Raw genomic sequence first — 17,456 nt, 5'->3', positions numbered from 1 at the left:
AGCACTGGGGTCTATAAGCAGACAAAGCTTACGAATGTTTTGAGGCCCCGCGGGGTTTCCCCAAGTGTCTCTCTGTCCTTGCTTGAGGTGACCTGGCTTCTGAGACTTGAGGTCTGGTGTCTTTGGTCACATTTCCCTCAGGTAGGGGCCGAGTCCCCGCCGCCAAAGGGAAGGCCCCTAGGCTGCTCATGCACAACTGGGTGTTCCCGGTGGCCTAGTAACAGTGGACTCGGGCAGTTTCACTTCAGGTTTCCCAGGAACGTGGAAGTGTGCCTGTGTGGGTGTTATGTAAATGTACACTGGTTGAGGCCACTAAGGTCTCCTAACTTTGTCACCCATATTAACTTTACTAGGGAAACACCCCAGAGGGCTAGGGTGGGGGGAAGAACACATGCTGGGGTGGGCAGGGCAGGCCTGTAGAGAAGGGGGCCTCGGGTTCCCAGGCCCTTCAGAGGGGAGTCTGCCCTGTGGCCTCTCTCCAGCCCGGTGTGTTTTCCGACAGCACTGAGCATTGTTCTGGGGTATCTTTTCTTCCTGTTGCTCCACGCTCGGATCCTGTTTTTGCATAGATTAGTTCCTAAGTCTCGCTCACCCCGCCAAGTCAGGGGCACCTGTATCTGGAGGCTGAGCTAAGCTGGACCTGAAGAGATCCTTGCAGAAGTTCAGAGAGGCTGCCTGGAGTACAGAGCAAGTCTTCGGTGGCCTTGCCCAGTCACCTCGGGGAGAGCTGCTGCTGTCCCCCAAGAATTTGGGGGTTTCAACTTCATTTCCCAAGCCCTCTTCCACATCCAGAAATGGCATGAAAATCTCCTTTGGTACTGCATCCCAGTTACTGGTTGAGTAAAGCACAGGGTTTCAATCTAATAAAACAGGAAGTTTTGAGTTCATTCAAATTCTTGTATTGGGGTGTGTGTGTGTGTGTGTGTGAGATGCTCTGTTTCCTGGACCCTTTGATCTTTGGGAGCTGAGACCCTGTCCATCTGCCCTCCTAGCACTTGACATGTTTCCTGCTGACTAGTCCTGGAAACTAGGATGCTGGGTCCTCATCTGAGAAAGGAGATTGGGTGGGATTGGGCAGAAGAGCTGAGCTGTCAGCAAAGGAGTGACAGGAGGAGTGTCCTGTAGAGAGCCGATCACCTCCCGTCCTGGGAAACCATCTGATGGGCAAAGCTGAAAGGGCCTCTGACAGGCTTTTGGGGACCTCCTTATATATACCCCTAGGTATTTACCCAAGTTAATTGGAAACTTAGGTTCACATAAAAACTGGTACATGAATGCTTACAGTAGCATTATTCATAGTAGCTCAGGAGTGGAAACAGCCTGAATGTCCAATGACAAAAGAAATGGAAATGTTCTATAGAATGTAAAAAATATTCCATAGAATGGAATATTGGCAATAAAAATGAATGAGGTTCTGATTCATGCTATGACATGGATGAACCTTGAAAATATGTTGGCTGAGAGCAGTGACACACCCATAATCTCAGTCCTTTGGGAGGATTACTTGAAGCCAGGAGTTCAAGACCAGTCTGGGCAACATAGTGAGATCCTGTCTCTACAAAAAATGTAAAAATTAGCTGGACATGGTGGCATGTACCTGTAGTCCCAGCTGCTCAAGAGGCTGAGGTGGGAGAATCGCTTGAGCCCAGGGGTTGGAGGCTACAATGAGCTATAACCCTGGGTGTCAGAGCAAGACCCTGTCTAAAACAAATTATATATATGTATATGCTAAGTGGAAGAAGCAGTCACAAAAGGCCACAACATATATGTCAAAAATGTATGGGGGATGTTAGAAGAGACAAATCCATATAGATAGAAAATAGATTCATGGTTGACCGGGACTGGAGAGGTTGGAGGGAAATAGGGAGTGACTGGTAATGGGGTTGGGGTTTCTTGTTGGGGTGATGAAAATGTTCTAAAATTGTGATGGTTACACAACCTTGTGAATATAGTAAAAATAATTGCATTGCATACTTTAAATGGGTGAGTTTTATGTTATGTCTGAATACAGCTAGAAAAAACACACATATAAAGAAAGTAGGCTGGGCACAGTGGCACATGCCTGTGATCCTAGCACTTTGGGAGGCTGAGGTAGGTGGATCAGCTGAGGTCAGGAGTTCAAACTAGCTGTTGGCCAAAGCCTGTCTCTACTAAAAATACAAAAATTACTCGGGTGTGGCGATGGGGACCTACAATCCCAGCTACTCGGGAGGCTGAGGCAGGACAATCGCTTGAACCCCGGGGGCAGAGGTTGTGGTGATCACAACACTTCACTCCAGCCTGGGCAAAAGAGTGAAACTCCATCTCAAAAAAAAGAAAGTAAAAGAGGGGAGTGCCCTCCTTGGTTACAGGTTGGCTCTTGGGTGGTGTCCTGTTTAACTGCGCACCCTCCAGCATTGGCCTGGAGACTGTTGCTCTGCCCCTCCCAACGACCCAAGCCACCCTCTGTCACCCACCACTGCTACCCCAACATGCATGCGCTTTTCTGGTCCCCAGCACCTCTGGACAGTCCGGCTGTGCTCCCCTGGGGAGGGTTTGGGACTCCAGATCCCTCTCTTAGGACTCTTCCCAGCACCTGGGGCTGGCAGAGCCTTGCCTGACATACATTTCTGACCTTGTGCCCTAGACAGGCCTGGGCAGCAGCGCCCCCGTGAAGAGGCCACATGCCATGCTTTGATCCTGGGCTCCAAACCTGCCTAGGCCCAGCTGGTGACTCCTGAAGCTGGGAGAGGCAGCCCAGCGCCCTTGGCCTTCCTTTATCTCTTCCCCTTCCTGCCGGCCACCTGTGATGAGGGGGAATGGAGAGTTATGGGAGGGAAAGGAAGGGTGCATCCCAAAGAGGAGACACTAAATGGAGGAGGGGGATGTGAAAGAGAAGGAACAGTTGCCACAGGTTGGACAGGCTTTTATTGGGGAGTCGGGTTGCTTTCCTTCCCTTGTCCCTGCTTCCCTCCCCCGCAGAACCCCACTGCAGTGGGGCTTGTCCTTCATCTGCCCCTTGCAATCCCCACCCCCAGCTATACAGGCACTCAGGGAGAGCATACTGTGTGGGCAGACAGCCCCAGGCCAGACAGGCAGTGAGCTCCCCCAAATACTCCCACACTCAGAACTCAGGTGGGAGGGGCAGGAGAGGTCTGGGCCTGGTGTGCAGTCACCAGGTGACCCCGAGCTTGCAGCCAGCCAGGCCTTGGGCCTCCAGGATGGTGTGATGAGGCATGTGCCCCGTAGCCTTTCCCTTCCAGAGGACCTTAACCAAGAAGCATCTTGTTTAGGGGCTGGGGACAGGGTGGGGAAGATGACAGGAGGACAGCTGACCTCTTCACCCTAGGAAGGCAAGAGGCACTTCTGGGGAACAGTCCTGGACTCAGATGGTTCAAGGAAGAGGCCAGGGGACTGGGAGGGTCCCAGGAGTTCCTGGGAAGCCCGAGATCCTCTGTCTGGGAGAGAACCTGATGGCCACAGGACAACCTGAGAGTGGGCACATGTTAATACCGTAGCCCAGAACAGTCCGAAGCCGGACTGTTTTTTTTTTGTTTTTGTTTTTGTTTTTTTTTTTTATGTTGGGATTCTGCTTAAGATTTTATTTGATAAAAAGAATCTTCTGCTTAAAAAACATGTTTACTGACTCCATATTAGATATTCCCAGCAGAGCCTGGTCCGCTTTCACTCCCCACCCCCCACACCACTAGTGTCTCCCTTCACCCCCCAGGGGCTGTTGGTAATTCCACTGAGTCTAAGGCAGGGCCCCAAGAGTCAAAGTTGCCTCACATTCAGGTCTGTTCAGCTTTGACAGTGTTCCCATCATCACTGGACAAAACACAAGAACAGTCTCATCCAATCTGAGGTTAGCCCAAGCCAGGTCTCAGCTAAGAGCTGATACCCTAAACCCTTATCTCCTTGATTAATCTTCAGTGCCCCTGGAAGATGCTTCCTTCCCCCCATCTCACTCTCATAGACCTGAGTATTCAAAAGTAGAATGGGTAGGATAGAGGGGCCAGAAACAGCACTTGGATGAATATACTTCCTTTATCGAGGGTGACATTCCTGGAGCAGTGCCAGAGGCTGGCCCTGTAGACGCCTCCCAGGAGGACAGAGTGCTGGCCTAGAATCTGGCCAGAAGTTGGGGTGAAGGAGGACTACTGGGCCACAGAGCAGGAAGCTGTGACCTCTCACTTGGAGAAAGACAAACCAGGTGGGCATGAGGCCAGGGCCCCCCGCACCAGGCCTTGCCTTTCAGTGGTATCCCCTTCAGAAGATTCCAGCCAACACCAGGGGAGGGAGAAGCAGTAGTCCCAGGAGAGGGCCCCACACGTGACCAGGGCGCAAGTTCAGCCCTGACACGACACCAGGCTTGTCAGGGCCCTCTGCACCTGCGGGAAGAGAGAGGCTTTGCCTCAGCCTAGAGATGGCTGTGCCTGACGTCCCGCCCACCCCACCATGCAAGTTGGGGGCGGGCAGCAGCCAGGGAGAAAGCTCCTACTTAGAGGGTGCATGCCCCACCATGCTCAAACCACCTAAGCTGGGGCAGGATGCTGACATTCCAGAGCCAGGGAGGAAGTAGGACATGCTATGGGCCTTACCTGGCAAGAATGACTGCAGGGCCAGGGTACGCCCACCCGTGGCATTAGTGGTGGCAGAGGTATTGGGGAAATTGGGCAGGGACTTGGAGGAGGTGTGCCCCATGTGGTCCAGTGTGGCCTGCAGCTCACCTGGCTTGTCCTGGGCTGGAAAAACTGAGGCCAAGACCTCACTGGAAGGAGGCGACTCAGCCTCAGCCTCACCTTCAGCCTCAGCCTCAGCCTCAGCCTCAGCCTCCTCCTGGGCATGGGGCACAAGCTCCCTTGTTCCTGTCAGGGACATCTTGGGGTCCAGAGAGTTCTCTGGGCTCCTGGAGGGCACTTTTGTTTTGTCTGTCACTTCGTCTGCTGATTTTGGGATAGGAACATGGGTCGACTTAGGGAAGGTAACTGGCTCCTCATCCAAAGAGGGCAGGCTGTGAGCTGCCAAAATGGAAGGGACCTCAGTTGTTACAGAAGGTGGAGCCTCTGTTGCCGTGGAGGGAGGGTCTTTCGTTGCTAAGGAAGTTGGGGCCTGGGTTTCCACAGCAGGCAGAGCCTTGGTTGCCAGGGAGCCCGAGACCTCTGTTACCAAGAAAGCCGGAATCCCCGTTGCTAGGGAAGAAGGAGTACCCATTTTCCTAGAGTCTGAGGCTTCAGTTGCCAGGGCGGATGGGGCCTCAGTTACCAGGGAAGGCAAATCCTGATCATCTTCCGGGCTTCCGATGGGTTCTGATAAGACAGACGAAAATTGGCATGAGCGCCGCAAGCGGGACCCCACATCTCTCACCCCACCGCAACCCAAGTGAGGCGACCAGATGTCCTACCAGGACACACAACACGCACACACCTCTGCAGCGAATATGTCCCTTACTGAAAATAAACGTTACTTCTGGTGATTGACACAGTTGCTCCTCCATCCACTTCCCGGTCCAAATCTCCCTGCACTCGCACTTACGCTTTTGCAGGGGACTTCTCCGACGGGATCCTGGCCCCTCAGAGACCCCCCTGCCGCTCCCCACGCAAGGCCGGCCCCGCCCGTTGGAAGCCCTCTGACCACGCCCACCGCCCTGGCCCCGCCCACTCCTCGAGACCCTAACGTGTGGCCCCTCCCACCTCGTCCGGGCCCCCGGAAGCTGCCGGACTTTCTAACATCCTCCGTTTGAAGGGTTGGAATCCGGTCACTTGGAACGACAGGGCGCCGAAGTGGCTGCGCCGGGAGGGCTAAGGGAGCCGCCAGAGGCCCCTGGTGTTCGCATCCCGCCCGGCCCCTCCCCTACCCACGCACCGCTCAGTCCAGGGAGGCTCTCGGACCATCCAGTCTGCATCGCATGCCTTCCACACCCCCTGCCCCTATCTGTCCACCCGTGGACTCACCACAGAGGGAGTTCTTGCAGCGGTAGCCAGAGGGACATTGGGAGCATGGAGTTCCCTCCTGGTAGGGCCGTTTCCCCTTCACGTTCCCCCTACAGGTCAGGAGGATGCTGCGGGGATGGGTCGATCCCCTCCCAACCCTCTCCCCAGCTCCTATACACACACCTAGTCTGGAAGTGCCCTTGGGTCTCCTGACTTCCAGCCACTGGCTTGCTGGGCGACCCTGGGCTCCTCGTGGCCCTTTGGCCAATGAGAGCAGACGCCCATCGGAGCCTTCACAGCTCCTTGGACGTATAGCTCCAGACTGAACCCTCTCCTCCCGCTCCTTCAGGCTGTGGCCAACTCTGCCCTCCCCTTGGCTCTGCCCCTGCCTTCCCCACTCTCCATCTCCGGGGCTCCCCCAGCACTCACGGGGGCTCATAGTTGCACACCAGTAATTGGATGTTAGTCTCCTCGACACCCTGGAGCTTCTCACAAAAGTGGGAACCGCAGCCGATCCTCTCTGTCTTGGCCCAAACCACCTGAAGGAGGGCAAACCTAGCAGTTCAGCCTCATGCGAGGTGGCATGGTGCCTTCCTGGCATCCCACTACACCTGCCTTATAGGGATGGGGAGAAGAACCACCCTATAGCCTGTGACATCCACGTCCCCAAGGCCATGCAGGTTCAGGACAAACCTCTGACCAGGGGGAGGGATGGGGGAGTTTGTCCCTAACAGTCTACTCTCCTCTGCCAACCCCACACACCACCAGGCCTCTTTTCTGCTCAAAACCTTCCCTCAGCTCCAGGGCTGTGGTATACCCTCATGAATTTTTCCTGTGGGCTCTTCCTAGAGGCCCTTGCATTTTATTTTATTTTATTTTATTTTATTTTATTTATTTATTTTTTGAGATGGAGTTTTGCTCTTGTTACCCAGGCTGGAGTGCAATGGCGTGATCTCGGCTCACCGCAACCTCCACCTCCTGGGTTCAGGCAATTCTCCTGCCTCAGCCTCCCGTGTAGCTGGGATTACAGGCACTCGCCACCATGCCCAGCTAATTTTTTGTATTTTTAGTAGAGACGGGGTTTCACCTTGTTGACCAGGATGGTCTTGATCTCTTGACCTCGTGACCCACCCGCCTCGGCCTCCCAAAGTGCTGGGATTACAGGCTTGAGCCACCGCTTGCATTTTAAATGAAGGTTATATCCAAAGGAAAGAGTCTCAAATGGTAGAATTTTAGACCTCAGCAACAAGAAAAGCCCAAGGTGGGGAGGAGGAGGAGCCATTTTGGAAGTGGAACTTCCCCCAAATCACAGTTGAGCAAGACCTGTTCTGGATGTTTCTCAGCGTGGGTGTCTTGGCTGCTAGAAGGACTTCTGTCTTTATCAAACAAAAAGTCCAACAACATTTGTGTGCTGCCATAGGGTGAGACCAGCAGCCTTCCCTTGCTGGTTCTAGGCTCAGTCTGCCCAGGAATCTCTGCTGAAATCAGCTGAAGGTCTCCCGGTGTTGAGCACCTTCTGGGCAGAAACGACCCCAGAGTGCATGCACCCTCAGCCCCAGAGAAAGCTAGGGTGGAGCTGGCCTGACTCACTCCCTGCTGGGCCCTGACAACAATCCCTGCAGGAGCCAGTGTGTGGGGGTGGAGGAAGAAAGAGGGGTGGCAGGGTCCAGAAGGAAAGGGGCAGGGAAGGTGCTGGGCCCTCACAACTTCCTGACCTGGATGGGTGCTAATGGGATCTCCTTCCTAAAGATGAAGACTAAAAATACCATGAAAAAGAGGCACTGAGAAATTGAATTGGTGGATGTGGGTGGGAGGATGGTTGGTTTCTTTTCTTTTAATTGTTTGTCGTGTTACTGTTTGTATGACACATAATCACTGGGAGGAGAAAAAAGAATTTGGTAACAATGTTAATACACACACACACACACACAGACACACACACACACACACACACACACACACACACATACCTTATTTGCAAGCCCAAACTTTCAAAATGTAGGGAGAAGCCAGACAGGAAGCAAAGTGTGACTGGGAAGCAGGAAATTCTATCAGAAATCTCCCGAAGCCTTCATTCCGCCACAATTTGCTCTTCATTGTTATGCATAATGGTTAAATGCAAAAGAAAAACTAAACAAAATTGTCTATTTTTGCTTGATTAGTCCCTGGCAGATGAGAAGCAGCAAATTAGACACCATGATAAATGACAAAAGAGCCACAGAGTGAAATTTAGCGAGCATCTAGTGCTGGGGTAAATAGCCCTGCACAGTCTGCGGAAAGGGGAGTAGGACTGCTTGGAGCCCGGTACAATATCGCCTAGGACAATAAGCACGGTCCATGAAACTAGCTCTGTGACGCATAACATGCCCCACCGCCCCCACCCCAAACCCCCCCCGGTTTTTTTTTTTTTTTTTTTTTTTTTTTTTTTTTTTTTTGAGACAGGGTCTCCCTCTGTCGCCCAGGCTGGAGTGCACTGGCGCGATCATGACTCACTGCAGCCTCAACCTCCAGGGCTGAAGTGATCCTCCCACCTCAGCCTCCAGAGTAGCTGGCGCAAGCCACTGCACCCGGCTAGGTGTTTTGTATTTTTCGTAGGGATAGGGATCTCGCCGTGTTGCCCAGGTTGGTCTCCAACTCCCGACCTCAAGCGATCCGCCCAGCTCAGCCTCCAAAATTGCTGGGATTACAAGCATGAGCTACTGCGCCTGGCCTGGCGGCCTAGGTTTTCAAAAGATTGTGGAGAAGCCGACTCCCGCAGAGGCCTAGACAGCGTACTAGTTGCAGTGAAAAGACAAGATTTGCAGTGGCTTAAGGGGGTTGGAGTGAGGCCCGCCTCCTGCAGCGAGGACGCTCCGGAGCGGAGCGTGGTAGGCAGAGGTGGCCCCGCCCAGGGAGCACGTGGCCCCGCCCCACGCCTCGAGGCCCCGCCCCACCCGCTCAGCCCGCACCTGCGTGTAGTGGCCGCACATCTGGCCTGGGCTGCAGGTGGCGGCGCTGAGGTTGTAGTGCTCGCGCTCGTGGTACCACTCCTCCATGGCCAGCGGCACGTCCATGCCCTCGTCGGTGATGGCGAACAGGTTCTCGCCGCGCCGCCCGCGCTCCTTGTTGTGGCCCCATACGCATTGCCGTGCGTAGGCCTTGGCGAAGGCGGCCAGCTCCTCGTCCCATCTCTGCAGGGCAGGCGGGAGAAGGGAGGTGAGGATGCCCACAGATGCTGGGGGGACCAAACAAAGGGTCGAGGGGGTCGTGGGGAAATCCTTCTGGCACGTCCTTAGCGGGGTGACTCTTGGGCATGGCCTGGAACAGGTCTCTGCTCCGAGCGGGCTTCTGTGGGGAGGTGGAGGATGCCACCCCAGGCCGCAGCGCTGGACCGTTCACCAGCTGTGTGACTACAGGGACTGCCTAACCTTTCGGCACCCTCAGAGGCTGGGAAGAGTGGATGAGGTGGCTTTGGTGACAGTGTGATTATCAAAAGCCTCATGTGAAAAAGGTGGCCGTCCCTGCCCCTGCCTGCATCGCAGGCCTCCTTGAACTTCTCGGAAGAGCACAGGTGAGATTGGTGTTGAGGGGCTGGGTTGTTTATTCAGCCCATTTCCCTCCCCCTCAACCACGAGCCTGACTTGAGGGCCGCCACTCTCCTCTCCCTCTAAGCCCCCACTCTCCCCTTGGGACAGCCCAGCCCCCATGCCTTTCCCTCTGCAGGCTCCTTCCCCGGTGCTATTCCTAATTGCTCCCAACCCTTGTCAGCAGCAACCCCCTTTCTCCAAGAAAATTAAGTGTCTCTATGTGACACTAAATGTTACAAGCCTCTCACCGAGGGGCCTATTTTCAGAGCCTTGGTAACCCACTCTGAGACCCCAGTGACAGTGTTCTCCAGTGGGGACCTCAGGTGAGATGGTGGGAGGGGGCATTTTAGGTTTGGGGCCTTTGAGATTGTGTCCCTGGCTAGGAGGACAGACCGAGTGTGGATGGGAAGAGGGATTAACAAGGCATCCAACTCGAAGGACTGAGGAGGGAAGCCTGGATCCCATTAAATGCTGTCCTTGGCTTCTCCTGGAAATCCATGGCCTGGCCGCCGCTCTTGCTCCACCCTCTGGGGTTCCAGCCAGCTGTGGGAGCCAGACATCCCATAAAGCGCCAAGAGCTTGGGTGACCCTGAGGGGAGGTGGCTGTGTGGCCACACCCACTCTGCACCCACTCAAGGCTTTCAAGAGCCGCTGCCTGGTGTGGGGATGGGTGCACCTGGCTGGGATAGCTCCAGAGCTATGACATTGGGTGACTCTCTTTCCCTCTCTGGACACTTTTGTCCCGAATCACTGGTCCCTGAAATTCTCTCAACTCTAGCAACAGTGGGAGATTGGGAGTGGGGAAGGGGCAGGGCGCTGGGGACCAGGGTCACAGTGCCTAAGATGACCTTCGAGGCGCCGGGCTGGACTGTAAGTGCCGTCAGGATAGGGCAGTGATGGATCCCCAGTGTCTGGTGCAGTGCTGGCACATGGTAGGTACTCAACAGATACTTGTCAACTTGATGACTGAGACAAGGCCCTGCTTAAAGCAGTCTCCCCATACAGAGCCTGGCTGTCACCTCCATTCTGACTAGATACCTGGAGCCCCACCATTAACATCATTGCTTTGATCTTAAGGATTCTCAGTCAGTCATCCAGAGCCCCCTGTGGAGTTGTAAGACTCTCAGCACTCACCCACACTGGCCACATGGTCACCATCCAGAAGCAAATCCATCCATTCATTCAACAGTCCTGGTTACTGTGTCAGCCCTGGGACAATAGCAGGAACCAAGAAGCCCAAGTTTCCACTGAGGTAAAAGTCAACTGGGGCCAGGCACGGTGGCTCACGCCCGGAATCCCAGCACTTTGGGAGGGCAAGACAGGTGAATCACCTGACGTCAGGAGTTTGAGACCAGCCTGACTAACATGGTGAAACCCTGTCTCTACTAAAAATATAACAATTAGCTGGGCGTGGTGGCGGGCGCCTGTAATCCCGGCCATTTGGGAGGCTGAAGCAGGAGAATTGCTTGAACCTGGGCGGCAGAGGTTGCAGTGAGCCGAGATCGCTGCCATTGCACTCCAGCCTCGCCGATAAGAGCAAAACTCCAGGCCGGGTGCGGTGGCTCAAGCCTGTAATCCCAGCACTTTGGGAGGCCGAGACGGGTGGATCACGAGGTCGAGAGATCGAGACCATCCTGGTCAACATGGTGAAACCCTGTCTCTACTAAAAATACAAAAAATTAGCTGGGCATGGTGGCGCATGCCTGTAATCCTAGCTACTCAGGAGGCTGTGGCAGGAGAATTGCCTGAACCCAGGAGGCGGAGGTTGCGGTGAGCCGAGATCGCGCCATTGCACTCCAGCCTGGATAACAAGAACGAAACTCCGTCTCAAAAAAAAAAAAGCAAAACTCCATCTCAAAAAACAAAACAAAACAAAACAAAACAAAAAAACAGTCAATAAGGCCACCACATGGTAAATGACAGATGTGCAACAAGTACTATAGGGGCACCAAAGAGGGCCATCTAGCCCGGCCAAGGGTGGAGAGGGAGACACTAAGCTAAGTGTTAAAAGATGAGGCATGAGCCAGCTGGAAGGGAGAAGCGTCCTAATCAGAAGGTACACATCAGCAAAAGCATGAAGCTGGGAAACATTTTGGCTGGGAAAAGACAAGTTGTTCAGGTTACAGAAGAATAAAGGGTGAGTAGGAATGGAGGATGGAGAGGTAGACAGTGGCCAGAACACACAGCCTTCTCAGTTAGGAGCTGGAGCTTTATCCTGAGGCAGTAGGGGGCCATGGGAGCCACTGAAGGATTTTGAGCCATGTCAGGCCCGTGTGTTGGATTATTCATTCTGACAGCAGAGGCCAGAGACCGGGGAACAGGTAGGGGCTCTCCTAGGAGTCCCTGGGTGCAGAATGAAAGAACCCTGAACCAGAGTTGTGCCAAAGAGAGAAGGGGCTAGAGGGAAGGGTTAGATTTCAAGAAAAATGGAACCTTCTGGGGGTCAGAACTGGCGCTGATTAGATCTGGAGGCTGAGAGTTCATGAAAACCCTCACCTGCCTCACCCTGGACCCATTCCCTCTTTAGTGTTAATCAGATACCTACTGAGCACTTACTGTGTGCCAGGCATTCTTCTGAGTGCTTTACACAGAGTCACTCATTGAACCCTACAACCACCGTAGCTACAAGGGGATTATTCTACTGTTACCATCTCCATTTTACAGATGAGGAGAGTGAGGCAGAGTTTAACTTGGCCAAGGTCACAGAGCTAATGAGTAACAAAGCTAAGATTTGAACCCAGGCCATTTGGCTCCAGAGTCCCTGCATTCACTGCTACTGAGGCTGAGTCTTGTCCTGAGTATTTCCTGGCATCCCAGCCCCAGCCTCATCTCCTCATATCACTCCCCATTAGGCAGCAGCATATCCCCTCAATAACCCAGCTGCTTCCCAGAATGCTGCCCCACTCCAAGGCGCACCTCTGTCTGAGAAGCAGCTCACAGCCTGTGTGGCCCCCAGTCTTAGCCACCAAGAACTATAGGGCCTCAGGGATCTACAGGTGGGGAAACTGAGGCCCCCTGATGCATCACAGGCCTCAATCAGGGAGCTGCTGGCAGAGCTGCAGCTGCAACTCCTGGTTTGTCGTTCACCTTTCCTCGATGCCCAGGCTGGCACAGCTGTGATCGGCAATGCTGGGTGTGTGCAGAGCTCTTCCTGGATCTCTCTCACAGCTCATCCTGTGATACTCAGGGCAGGGATCGCCAGCCCCATGTTTCCATCTGGAAACAGGCCTTTGAAGGGAAGGGGTCCACCCAGAGTTACTTCAGCCAGATCACATGGAGCTGAGGTTAGAGCTTAGGTTTGCGGCCCCGGGTACACTGTTGTGTTCCGCAAGGTGCATCTGTGCTCTTAGGCACCAGCTCTGGGGGGTCCTGAACACTGCCCAGCAACCTCCCTGGCCACCCGAAGGTGGCTAGAGGGGACAGGCTAGTTCAGCCCTTGGGGAGGGCAGGAGGCGGGTGAATTTCTCACTTTATCTCCTCTAATCCTGCGTATAGACATCCCGCCTCCACCCTGCGATAAAGAGCTCTTCCTGACAGAAGTAACCAGCCCTAAATCTAGCTTCTGTCTCCTGTGTGCATGTACATGTATGTTTATTACATCTGCACGTTTCAGTAGGACATAAATAGTATTTTTACATGTTTTCAAACTTCATGTAAAGAGACTCTTCCTCACCCATTCAATCTGTGAGATTCAATCCACGCTGGTGTATACGTAGCTCTCATTCCGACCTCCCTTTATAGGTGAGACACAGGATCAGCAAGGTCACAGGGCTTGCCTCGAATCACAGGTCTTGTAGGTGACCGAGAGAATTTGAGCTGTGTGATCCGGAGCCCTCTTTGCTTGTGGATCCTGCTGTCACCCACCTCCTTAGCACCCGCCTCCTGCCCAGGTGCCCACACCCATCCAGCTGCCCTGCTTCCTCTTGTCCTCTCCTTGGCAGGCATGTGAAACACCATGTTAAGAAGTGCCCGGGTTCCCCCACCGAGGACACATGCATTTGAGGACGAGCTGGGGAGAGGTCACTGGAATGGGAATCCAGGGCTCTACCAGCTGTGTGACCCCAACAAGTCCCTCTGAGCCTCACTTTCCTCATCCGTATTATGAGGCTGCTTATAGGGGCTGCGAATTTTATTAGGTGGGTGCAAAAGTCATTGTGGTTTTTGCCATTAAAAGTCATGTAATATAATGTCAGGGACTCGGAGACTCTGTCACTGACCAGAGGAAGGAGAGGAATTCTGGAATAGCTTTGGCATGAGGAGCAGGGTAAGAGGGCCTGGAGACAGACCCTGCCCAGGACCCCTTCCATCCCAGCTGGCCAGGGCCCTGGCCATGCTTACCATGTGCAGCATGTCCGAGGCGGGCGGGGATGCCTGGGCCCGGTAGAGGTTGTGCAGCTCCACCATCAAATGCTTCTCCTCATCTGTGAGGGCTCCAGCGGGGCCCGTGGTGGCCACCAGCAGTAGCAGCGGCGGCAGCAGAAGCATCAGGAAACTGCAGGAGCTGTGCATGGTGGCCAGCCGTCTCTCCTTCTCCTTCTCCCGTCTAGGGGTCTGGCAGCTGGATTTAAAGTCCTTCCCACTCAAGCACCACCCTGGCTGGGGTGGGGCGGTGGGGGCCGTGTCTGAGGCCCAGCCCGACTCACACAATGTGTCAGGGAGGGCTGGGTGCCTTGGGTCCCGACCAGCATCGAGTGCACTCCCCTTGGAGTCCTTGGCAAAAACCTCCTTTCTCTCGGTAACGAGGGCTCAGGCCAAAAGCTGTGTGAGTTCCTAAGTTGTGGACAGATGCTTCAGGAGCCAAATCACAGTAACCTCTGCAGAGCTGTGACTGGTTGTCCCCAGGTCACACCCACTTGGTGTTGAGGACAGATAGGAGAAAGGAAGCCACACAGACCCTGCCCGCAGAGGTGTGGGCAAGATGAGGAAGCTATAGGCTTTTGAAAGGACAGAGGAAGACCAGATGTATTGATAAAAGGCTGAGCCAACCCAAATCAGAATCCTGGTTCTGCCCCTTGCTATCTGGGTTTTGGCAGCTCTCTCAGGCGAATCAGTGACAATAATAGTACCCACCTCAAAGGCCTGGAGAGAAGATTAAATGACATATAATGTACATAAAGCACCTAGTATGGTATCTGGCACATAGTAGGCCCTCAGTAACAGTAGACAACCAACCTATGTGGCCTGGGCCTTGGCAGGCTACCAGCCCCATGGGGAGGCAAGACTCTTGCCTGGGGGAGGAGCCAAGGTCTCCCCCACTGGAGCCGTATTTGGGAATAGGGCCTTTCACTATGGACAAAATGTTGGCTTCCATGTATCCTCTCTAATGCATGTGCTGGACATGCTCATTTGGAAGTGGGATGCTGGGACCCCTGTGCTCTGAATATGTAGAAATATGATGTATCCGTTTCTTAAATCAAGACAGAGCAGAAAAGCAGAAGGTTGAACCAGGAGCTCTGAGGGGAGGATACTGGAAGGGAAATAGGCTCAGCAGCCAGGTGCTGGCATCAGCCATGACCTAGGCCTTGGCTTTTGTGAAGCAGGAAGCTGGAAACAGTACTCTTGAGGACAGCTGGGATCCTTGAAGCCTGCCTCCTCAATGACTAGGGACCTAGAAAAAGCCTACCCACTGGCTTTGGAAGATGTCAAGGAACCCTGTCCCTGCCTGAGTCTCCAGGTAAAAATAGAAACAAAAACAAGATGGCTTTTACACACACACACACACACACACACACACACACACACACACTTACTAGAATTAATAAAGTCAGCAAAATTGCAGGATACAAAATTAATACATAGAAATTAGTTGTGTGTATACACTAATAATGAAAAATCCAAAAAGGAAATCAAGAAAACAATTTGCATTTATAAAAGCAACAAAAAGAATAAAATTCTTAGCAATAAACCTAACCAAGGAGGCAAAAGACTTGAACACTGACAATTACAAGGCCAGGTGCGGTGGCTCAAGCCTGTGATCCCAGCAGTTTGGGAGACTGAGGCAGGCAGATCACGAGATCAGGCCTGACCAACATGGTGAAACCCCATCTCTACTAAAAATACAAAAACGTAGCCAGGCGTGGTGGTGGGGGCCTGTAATCCCAGCTACTCAGGAGGCTGAGGCAAGAGAATTGCTTGAACCCAGGAGGCAGAGGTTGCAGTGAGCTGAGATGGCGCCATGGCATTCCAGTCTGGGTGACAGAGTGAGACTCCATCTCAAAAGAAAAAAAAAAAAAGAAAAGAAACGAAAGAGAAAGAAAATGACAAAATATTGCCAAGCTAAATGAAAGAATACACAAATAAATGGAAAGACATCCTATATTCATGGATTAGAAGACTTGATATTGTTAAGATGTCAATATTGCCTGAAGCAATCTACAGATTCAATGCAATCCCTACTGAAATACAAATCATAGTATTTTTATAGAAACAGAAAAATCCATCCTAAAATTTATATGGAACCTCCAAGGACCCCAAATAGTCAAAACAATCTTTAAAAAGAACAAAATTGGAAGTCTTACAGTTTCTGATTTTAAAATGTAACGAAAAATCTGCAATAACTAAAATGGTGTGGTACTAGTATAAAGACAGACATTTGGACTAATGGAATAGGATAGCCCAGAAATAAACTCTTACATATATGGTCAAATGATTTCAGACAAGGCTACCAAGACCATTCAGTGAGGGAAAAGGTAGTCTTTTCTTTTCTTTTTTTTAGGACGGGGTTTCACCATGTTGGTCAGGCTGGTCTTGAACTCCCAACCTCAGGTGATCTGCCCGCCTTGGCCTCCAAAGTGCTTGGATTACAGGCATAAGCCACCACACCCGGCCAAAGGCAGTCTTTTCAAGAAGACTTAGGAAACTGGATGTCCACATGCACAAGAATGAAGTTGAATCTTTAAGCATATTAAAAAATTAACTCCGCCAGGCGCGGTGGCTCAAGCCTGTAATCCCAGCACTTTGGGAGGCCGAGGCGGGTGGATCACGAGGTCGAGAGTTCGAGCCCATCCTGGTGAAACCCCGTCTCTACTAAAAATACAAAAAATCAGCTGGGCATGGTGGCGCGTGCCTGTAATCCCAGCTACTCAGGAGGCTGAGGCAGGAGAATTGCCTGAACCCAGGAGGTGGAGGTTGCGGTGAGCCAAAATCGCGCCATTGCACTCCAGCCTGGGTAACAAGAGCGAAACTCCGTCTCAAAAAAAAAAAAAAAAAAAAAAAAAATTAACTCCAAAATGGAAAGACCTAAACATAAAAGCTAAAACTACAAAACTCTTAGAAGAAAATAGAAGGGGGACTTCTTGGCATTGGATGTGACAAGGATTTCTGGGATATGACACCAAAAGCGTAGGCAACAAAACAAAAAATAAATTGGACTTCATTAAAATCAAGAACTTTCAGGGGCCGGGTGCGATGGCTCATGCCTGTAATCCCAGCACTTCGAGAGGCCAAGGCAAGTGGATCACTTGAAGTCAAGAGTTTGAAACCAGCCTAGCCAACATGGTGAAACCCTGTCTCTACTAAAAATACAAAAATTGGCCAGGCGTGGTGGTGGGTGCCTGTAAGTCCAGCTATTCGGGTGGCTCAGGCAGGAGAATTGATTGAATCTGGGAGGCGGAGGTTGCAGTGAGCCGAGATCGTGCCATCGTACTCCAGCCTGGAGTGCAGCATTCCAGAGTAAAAAAAAAAAAAAAAAAAAAAAAAAAAAAAAAAAAAAGTACACAACTAACAGAGTGAAGAGGCAATCCATGAGATGTGAAAAAATATTTGCAAATCATATAACCAATAAGGGATTAATATCTAGGAGATAGACACACACACACACACACACACACACACACATACATACATACATACATACATATATATCTTTGTTGTTTTTGAAACAGGGGCTCACTCTGTCACACAAGCTGGACTGCAGTGGTGCAATCTTGGCTACTGCAATCTCTTCCTCCCGGGTTCAAGTGGTTCTCCTACCTTAGCT

At 52.3% G+C, this 17,456-nt stretch overlaps 1 protein-coding gene across 4 annotated transcripts; it reads right to left on the bottom strand.

Moving 5' to 3' along the window:
• Nucleotides 1-2,874: 2,874 nt before the first annotated feature.
• PI16 (peptidase inhibitor 16) lies at nucleotides 2,875-14,451 on the bottom strand. Of its 4 annotated transcripts, XM_010334100.2 has the most exons (7): nucleotides 13,817-14,451; nucleotides 8,861-9,082; nucleotides 6,342-6,451; nucleotides 5,934-6,022; nucleotides 4,581-5,288; nucleotides 4,231-4,370; nucleotides 2,875-3,324 (listed from the first exon to the last, which is right to left on the bottom strand). In XM_010334100.2, exons 1-6 carry the CDS (start codon nucleotides 13,985-13,987, stop codon nucleotides 4,249-4,251), a joined length of 1,422 nt encoding a protein of 473 aa, XP_010332402.1. In that variant the 5' UTR covers nucleotides 13,988-14,451; the 3' UTR covers nucleotides 2,875-3,324; nucleotides 4,231-4,248. The 4 variants fall into 4 exon arrangements, with proteins under 4 accessions (XP_010332402.1, XP_074254087.1, XP_010332401.1 ...); XM_074397986.1 differs by lacking the exon at nucleotides 2,875-3,324 and having other exon boundaries at nucleotides 3,606-4,370; nucleotides 4,710-5,288; XM_010334099.2 differs by lacking the exon at nucleotides 2,875-3,324 and having other exon boundaries at nucleotides 3,606-4,370; nucleotides 13,817-14,448.
• Nucleotides 14,452-17,456: the final 3,005 nt, after the last annotated feature.

Source organism: Saimiri boliviensis, chromosome 4, assembly GCF_048565385.1.
Source record: "Saimiri boliviensis isolate mSaiBol1 chromosome 4, mSaiBol1.pri, whole genome shotgun sequence".
In the NCBI taxonomy this organism is placed as follows: domain Eukaryota; kingdom Metazoa; phylum Chordata; class Mammalia; order Primates; family Cebidae; genus Saimiri; species Saimiri boliviensis.
This window is presented reverse-complemented; position numbering and strand designations above follow the sequence as displayed.

What these genes read in the sequence shown, in the direction of transcription:
- PI16 (XM_010334100.2), bottom strand. Translation starts at nt 13,987, where the DNA reads ATGCACAGCTCCTGCAGTTTCCTGATGCTTCTGCTGCCGCCGCTGCTA. An exon ending in TGTGCGGCCACTACACGCAG is followed by an intron (nt 6,452 to 8,860) that starts GTGCGGGCTGAG and finishes GCCCTCCTTCAG; the next exon opens with GTGGTTTGGGCCAAGACAGA. An exon ending in CTGCAAGAACTCCCTCTGTG is followed by an intron (nt 5,289 to 5,933) that starts GTGAGTCCACGG and finishes CTGTCTTATCAG; the next exon opens with AACCCATCGGAAGCCCGGAA.